The sequence below is a fragment of the Equus quagga genome, chromosome 8, assembly GCF_021613505.1.
Source record: "Equus quagga isolate Etosha38 chromosome 8, UCLA_HA_Equagga_1.0, whole genome shotgun sequence".
In the NCBI taxonomy this organism is placed as follows: Eukaryota; Metazoa; Chordata; class Mammalia; order Perissodactyla; family Equidae; genus Equus; species Equus quagga.
In genome coordinates this window covers 79,231,907-79,239,694 of record NC_060274.1, presented here as the reverse complement: position 1 = coordinate 79,239,694, position 7,788 = coordinate 79,231,907, and the positions used below count along the sequence as shown (strand labels likewise).

General features: G+C 43.7%; 1 protein-coding gene across 1 annotated transcript; it reads right to left on the bottom strand.

Moving 5' to 3' along the window:
- Positions 1-1,207: 1,207 nt before the first annotated feature.
- IL6 (interleukin 6) lies at positions 1,208-5,191 on the bottom strand. Its single transcript, XM_046670477.1, has 5 exons — positions 5,127-5,191; positions 4,781-4,962; positions 3,568-3,681; positions 2,692-2,838; positions 1,208-1,372 (listed from the first exon to the last, which is right to left on the bottom strand). Exons 1-5 carry the CDS (start codon positions 5,143-5,145, stop codon positions 1,208-1,210), a joined length of 627 nt encoding a protein of 208 aa, XP_046526433.1. The 5' UTR covers positions 5,146-5,191.
- Positions 5,192-7,788: the final 2,597 nt, after the last annotated feature.

Genomic DNA, 7,788 nt, shown 5'->3' with positions numbered 1-7,788 from the left:
AAAGAAAAACCCATCAATTTTGAGATGTGATACAATGTGGTAGGTGCCATGACAGACAGGTATGTGTAGTGTATGAGGAATTGTATGAGGAACTTGGAGGAGGGAGGCAGAACTTCTAGTTTTTATTTGGAAGCTTGCACATCGCTATGTCTTATACAAGTGGTTGTATCATCTCAAAGGCTTTTGATTGCATCTTTAAATGTATTCCCTGTATTAACATGTCTTGGGATTTTCTACATCATCTCTTAGTTCCCTGGTGGGTAATGGGACCTAAAATTTAAGGGTAAGGTGCCTGGAGGCAGGTAGACCTGGATTTCAACCTGGGCCTGTGTCTTACCTTTCAGCTAAGTTACTTAGGGAAATCACTTACTTTCCCACATCTGTAAGAGTGTGCAAGTGTGAGATTAAATGATATGATCAATGCAACACATTTAACATGGTGCCTGGCATGCAGTAGGTGTTCAATTAATCATGTGACGCATAATGATGTTTCGGACAATGATGGACTGACCACTTATAAGACAGTAGTCCCATAAGATTAGTACCATATAGCCTAAATGTGTAACAGGTTATACCATCTAGGTTTGTGTAAGTACACTTTATGATGTTTGCACAACAGCGAAAACCCCTGACATATTTCTCAGAACATATCCCTGTTAAGTGACACATGACTGTATACCTTTTTCCAGGTGATTGCAGGTTTTTTTTGGTGGTGGTACTGGTAACAGAAACTTGTTCATATTAAGCTTCATAAGACACACAGAGGCTTAGTTGCTAATTTTTTTTAAAAGGTGTTTATTGGTATAAAAACAATTTAAACATTATATAAATACAATATAAATATTTCCTTTAAAAATATGTATAAGTTAGCAATTTACTTGAGGTAAGCCTACGCATTCCAAGAAATGATCCGGCTCTGAAACAATGAGGACTTTGAAGCTGCATAGCCATTTTACATTATCTTTTCAAAACTAATACATAAAATATTTCAAGTGGCACTTCATAAAAATATAAATATCTATCACTTATATAAATTAACTCAATATCATATATTTAAATATCAATAAGTTAAAAATAATTAAAATAGTGTCCTAACGCTCATACTTTTAGTTCTTCATAGAGAACAACATAAGTTATGTGCCCAGTGGACAGGTTTCTGACCAGAGGAAGGAATGCCCATGAACTACAACAATCTTAGATGCCAAGGTTACATTATCCGAACAGCTCTCAGGCTGAACTGCAGGAAATCCTCAAGGCTTCGAAGGATGAGGTGAGTTGTTGTGTTCTTCAGCCACTCATTCTGTGAATGCAGCTTAGCCAGCAGGCTGCTTTTTGCAGTTGGGTCAGGGGTGGTTACTTCTGGATTCTTCATCTGAAGAGAAAAGAAAACAAAAAGAATTATTTAAATATTGAACAAATCCTTTTCAGTGGAGGGATGCTCTGGGCTGTGGGAAGATGTTCAAATTTGGGGTGAAGGAGATTTAATGGGGCTACTTGCCCTGACTTGCCCAGATAGGAGGAGGTGCTTCTCCTCCGAGCCCACCCTGTGTGGGAGGCCCTTTCTTAGCAACTGAATTCCAATCATCTCCTTGCTGCTCTGTCTCCATTGGACCGTAAACATCCTGAGGGCAGCCACAGTATCTTATTTGTCTTTGACTCTATTATCCTAAACAGTGCTTGGCACATAGTTGAAATTCAATAGATGAATGAAGAAGCTATAGTTAAAACCTATTTTAAAGGATTCTTCACTGGCCTCTAACTCTAATATTTTTCTGTTGTTTCATTCTCACCCCGCAGCCCAGCATCTATTGAGAGTCCACTGACCTACTGCTGTAGAGAGGACTGGGAAATACCTTTCCATAGACACACTGACATGGGGATAATTAACTGGGGAAGGACTTGCGCCGCTAAGTATGGTCCTAGAGCACTGCAGCATGAGCATCACCTGGAGCTTGTTAGAAATGCAAATTTGAGGTTTCGCCACAAACCTGCTGAATGAAACTCTGCATTGTAACAGGATTCCCAAGGGATTCATGTGCACATTAAAGTGGGAGAAGCCATGGTTTAAGGCAAAAAGCAGAAAAGGCAGAGGCAAAATTAGCCCGAATGTGCCCGCCTCTCTGTCTAGGCCCTTCTCATGTGGCTTTGTTTGGCTCATCCACATGCTGTGACTTCAAGCCTCCATTGAGTGGCATTTGAGTGGCTAGCTCATGGTGACCAAAGCCCTTGATACCTTCTCTTCCAGCTTTTAGCCTTTGGCCATTTCTCTGCATTAACTCTTCTGGCAAAAAGTAGGGGAAAAGAGTTGAAACTACCATAATGACAAGAAGGTCACTTGGAAATGATTAAAATATTAAAATAATTTTTGTGCTCTCTGTTCTTTGATATCATGGATCCCTGAGCAGGGTTGGATATGCTTCCTTCTGCCTGTACAGATATTTTTTTCTTATTTCCTAAGCTATTAGAAGTCGATGTTAAAATCCACCTCATTTAACAGTTTAAAATACAGTTATTGATGTCTTTTGCAGAAGAGAGCCAAAAAAAGTTTTAACTATCAGGAAATATTTCTCAGATCTTTTCGTTTACATGTGGCCATCTCTTTTAAATTGGCTCTGCATTCCTGAGTTATCTAGGCTGCTTTCTTTGTGCCTCTCTTCCCCACGCCAGGTGAGGAGATGAGGACACACTCACCTTTTGCATCAGGATCTGGACCAGGACTTTGGTACTGATCTGCATAGTCTTGATGTTTTCCTTTTCACCCTTGAACTCGTTCTGGAGGTACTCCAGGTATATCTGAAACTCCGAAAGACCAGTGGTGATTTTCATCAGGCAGGTCTCCTAAGAGGAAAGATGGTGGGAAAATTGGTTATTGCTAGGAAGATATAACTGATTACATTAAAATTAACGGTGTTAAAATTGCTGTAATTCAGTAACTTTTCCTTCTGCTCCTCCAAGGAAATTCAAGTACTTCTTAGGCATCATGTTTTGAGACATTGGGCAGCATTAGCTGCCCCATTTTAAATATCTGGACAATCAAAGACACCACTTAATTTTACCTAGAGCCTAACAGATGTTAGAATGTGACATTTTTGATTCTCCCCTTAATGTTCTTCCCTCTGGCTGCACTTCTGCCCTTGTCAATGTTGGGCTGAAACCTCTTTTTACAGAGTGATCGGAAGCCAGTGTAGGTTATCTCACTATCTGGACGGAGAAGGGTGGAGAGAATGACCTCAGCAGGGAGGGCAGACCTGGACTCTGCCAAGGGCAACCAAAGAGAAGAAAGCTCCTGGATCATCTTACCAGATGAACTAGCTAAACCTACTGGGGTTTCTAATGTTTGACAGTCATGAAAATCCCAACACTTGGGGGCCATCTCTGACCATGCTGTTCAAAGACAAGTTTCCTTTAAAAAGCTTTAAGTTGACATCCTCATGAAATTTACATGATGTTCCTTACATCTGTCCCCCTCTTTGTTGCCTGCTTGGTCTATATGTATACAGGCACTGCATGCAAGAGGGAGAACTTTTGCCTAAGGAATAGCTGAAACTGAAAGTGATGAGTTCGTACCTGATTGAACCCAGATTGGAAGCATCCGTCTTTTTCTGCCATCTTTGGAAGATTCAGGTTGTTTTCTGCCAGTACCTCCTTGCTGTTTTCACACTTGCTAAAATTGTTACACATCTGGGAAGGAAGACCAGAATTGTTATTGTCTAAGTGCCCCTAAAACAAACACCACTAGAGGGCCATTCATGTTTTACCATGGCCAGGAAATTCTCTAAAAAAAATGAAGTCACAACCCACTAGCATCCAGGCAACCAAGGTCTGGTGGAGGTGGGCACACGTGGGTTCAGTCCCAGGCTCACCTGTGACTTCAGGCTTGTTACCTATCCGAGTCTCAGTGCCCTTTCTCTCCAAACTGGGGATAACGAAACACCTCCCTTGTAAGTTTGTTGTGAGGATGAGACACAGTATTTATATAAAGTGCTTGGCACATAGTAGGTACTTAATAAATGACAGCAATTTTGATGATAATTGGGTGAGTATAATTCAAGCCATAGAAAGCTCCAGCTGGAAGGACCTGTGAAATCATCTAGTCCAATCACATAATTTTACAGATGGGGCCCAGATGTGGTAGGGAATTTGCTCTCAAGATCATAGGGCTGGTTCTGCAGAATCAGAATTGGATTTGGGGCTCCCAATCCCCTCTTCCTGTGTTCTTTCCTTTCTACCAAATAGAGCCAAACTGCCTTGCATTTAAAGCTTGGGAGCTACTTTAACGTATCTGTGATTTTGCCACTTGGGTTGGCTATTAGGTATGCATCTTGTATGCTGCAGTGACTTTGGGGAGTCCCTAACCACTGAGCTTGCATAACCTAAAAGTACTGTGACTGTCTTGAGAGGCTGAACAGTCATTTTAAGTGCTACTTTTCTAAATCTCCCAAAGTCCAAGGGACAAAAAGAAGATGGACAGACCTTAGTTTTTGGTTAGGGAAAAGGGAGTCCTGAGAAACAGTGACCCTCAACTCATGCCAAGTAGGAAGGTGAGAATTGGCTAGGGGCCATAGATTCCAGCCCCATTCTGTATTTTCCAGGAGGCAAAGGGCCTCCCTAAGACCAGCAGCAGAGGAGAAATACAGAAGACAGTCTGCCCTTTTGGCCTCAAGTCTAAACTGCCCCAGAACCCAGCAAAGACCTCCCAATGCACAAGCTCCCATCCACATCCAAGGGCAAGACGAATGCCCACATGGGCCTTTCATTACCCTCTGTCAAGCCTACCCACCTCATTTTTCAGGGCAGAGATTTTGCCGAGGATGTACTTAATGTGCTGTTTGGTTTTGTCTGCAGTGGTGAGTAGTGGTCCATTTGAGGTGGTTTCATCTTCTCCCAGGGGTAGTGGGGTGGGGAAAGCAGTAGCCATCACCAGGAGCAGCCCCAGGGAGAAGGCAACTGGAGTGACGGTGCCTGTACCGGAGGGAAGGGAGAGCAGCCAGTGAGCAGACTGCACAGCTGGGGGAGCTGTGCTTCTGGTTGCTGGCTGCCAGCCAGCCCTCACGCAGACACACACCCCTCCCTCACCCAGGGACGGGGGCCAGGCAGTTCCAGGGCTAGGGATTTCCTTCACTTACTTGTGAAGAGGGAGTTCATAGCTGGGTTCTGGAGGGCAGATGAAGCTCTCTTTCGTTCCTGGTGGGCTCGAGGGCAGAATGAGCCTCAGACATCCCCAGTCTCATATTTATTGGGGGTTGAGACTCTAATATTGAGACTCATGGGAAAATCCCACATTTGATAAATCTTTGTTGGAGGGTGGGGGTGGGGCCAGAGCGGGTGGGGCTGATTGGAAACCTTATTAAGGATTGTGCAATGTGACGTCCTTTAGCATCACAAGAATCACAACCGGGGAAAAAGTGCCGCTTAGGTCATTACAAGCGTAGCCCTAAGAAGCTCACTGTACTTTCTTTTCCTTTTTTTTGTGACTCAGCATTTTGGCACGTCTTGAGAAAGAAAGTAAAGCTGAAGTCATACACACAGTTTAACAAGGGGGAGGAAATAAGCTGACTATAATTTAAAAAATACTTTAATTACCAGATTAGCAGGCTAGAATTCAGTATTCTAGTTTATTCACATTTGTAAAAAATCTAAGGTGTTCTGACCTAAGTTTCCTGAGACCACACCACAGCCCATCCGCCCAGGGTTACAAATAAGGTGATACTACCGATCATCTGGAGTGTTTTTCTTTCCTGGCTCTCGCCGTGACCAGTTGTTGCAGAACTGCCTGATTGCCCCCAAATCTTGTGTAGTTATTGCTAGGAGTCTTCAGGTGCAGCGGGTGGTGCATACATAAATGACTCCTTTCTGCCGCCACGTGGCATCTGCTAGTTTCCTCCTCACCTGCTCCAGCCCGCTTCAGCCAGGTCAGCTACAGCCCTGCTCTCTCCCTAGTGGCCCGCTGGGGGTCCTCTCAGTGAAGACTTTGATCTCTGTGCCAAGGGAGTTGTTTTGGGCTGCTGGAGCTGTCCTCACCACCAGCAATGGGACGATCCCCCAGGAGCCTAGGCAGGTGCTGGGTCTGCTGGAGCCCTCAAGTTACTGCAGTCCGCTTGGTTCAGGGCAGAAGTAGGGAGAATACTACTCACCTCTTTGATGGGATGTCAAAGGAGGACCTTGTTGCATTTTCTGGAGCTTGTGTTCATAGTTCCCTCCTGCTGTATGACTTGATTTGAATCCAGAGACAGCTGGGAAGAAACCTATTAACACAGGGCTCGAGGCTCTAAATCACGCTTCCCCTCCAATGCCCCCGCCTTCCTTATTGGGTAGAACTTGTGTAGGCTCCCTCTGCCCTTACAATGACGTCTCTTGCAGGAGGGTCCTTGGTCTCATGCAAATAGACTCTAGACTCAGCTGCACTACCAGTCTCTCAGACACCCAGACAGCTCTGAAGATTAGCTCCAGGCTGAAACTAGACTCTTGCAGGCACCAAGAAATTATTTACAAAACACAGTGTTAACATCACAATCGGCTTCTTTGCTTTGCACAGGATCTCTTAAGAATTGCTAAAACAAGGACCTCTGCTAGGGTATTTAAAATATGAATCAATTTACTCAAGTTTTGTTTTGCGCACAACACTGTAGGACCCACCTGTTGGGGAAAGTGAGGTCATCCATTCTTTCACTAACTTTCTAAACAGAAACAGGTCCTGTGGAGGTAGTGGGGTTTTAGTTTGAAAATGAAAATGGGACAGGATGGCTGAATGGTTTCGCTTCTAGTGCTCTTGGTCTTGAGCAACTCAGACACCCCCAGCAGAGTCCTCGCTCCTACGCTGAAGGAAGCCATGTCTCCTGGCTCCCTTGCGATGCGTGTGATAGGCCTCTGTAGTGTGGGATTGCTTTTTCTCACATATCTATTTTCTAGAAAATATGACTCAGTAAATTTCAAGTATGTAGTGACTCAGCAACAACATACAGATTTTTCTTTTCAGTTAAAAGTTTTTTAAAATAGGAAGTATGTGTACGTGATAAAATGTTCAAACAGGATGTCAGGGCATACAGGGAAAACTAAGTCTCCTTGCATTTCAGCTCGTCTCTCCAGAGCTAGTGTCTGACTCACAATATTTTCAATTAAATCCTTGTTACTCTAATCTGGGAGAGGTTTTCTTGGTTACCCAGGTACTCACCTCTGTATTTTCATTATTGGTTTATATATGTGGACACACACACACACACACATATACAAATATGCACACACTATAATTTCCCATTGTCTGGATGCCACCTCGGTAATTCTCTATGGGAGGGAACATGGTAGAGCACAGGCTCTTGAGTTGCCCAGCTCTGCCTGCCACTTGCTTGACCCTTCTAAGTTACCCCAAGGATCTGTACCCTTTTTTGCTCATCTATAAAACTGGGACAATAAAGTTCTTCCCGTACCGCTGTTGTGCAGATTGAATGAAATGAAGTGTGAAAAAATCCCTGGTGCATAGCAATCCCGCAGTAAACACTCACTCTTTGCAACATTCCTTGGCTCGGGGCTTCTGCTTTGGAGAACTTCTCCATCTCAGCTCCATCACTCCACGTGGTGTCTTGTCTATAAGGGGACTATGAATGAGCCAGACCACTGTGCCAGTGATCAGCTGCTCTCCCAGTCATTTTTCCTCTGAACAAATGAGATTCTATGCTTTGTTGAAAATACCTTATGGCACAAAGTGGAAAATGAAGAAAAAATAAATGATTTCCCCCCTTTTTAAAGAATATTAAGATCCTCAAACTAGGTCCCTCAATTTAGGTAATGAGC

Excerpts from the sequence above, each read along its gene's own strand:
- IL6 (XM_046670477.1), bottom strand. Across the intron at positions 3,682-4,780 it reads TCTCTGCCCTGAAAAATGAG|ATGTGTAACAATTTTAGCAA; the intron begins GTGGGTAGGCTT and ends CTTCCTTCCCAG. Across the intron at positions 2,839-3,567 it reads TCCAATCTGGGTTCAATCAG|GAGACCTGCCTGATGAAAAT; the intron begins GTACGAACTCAT and ends CTTTCCTCTTAG.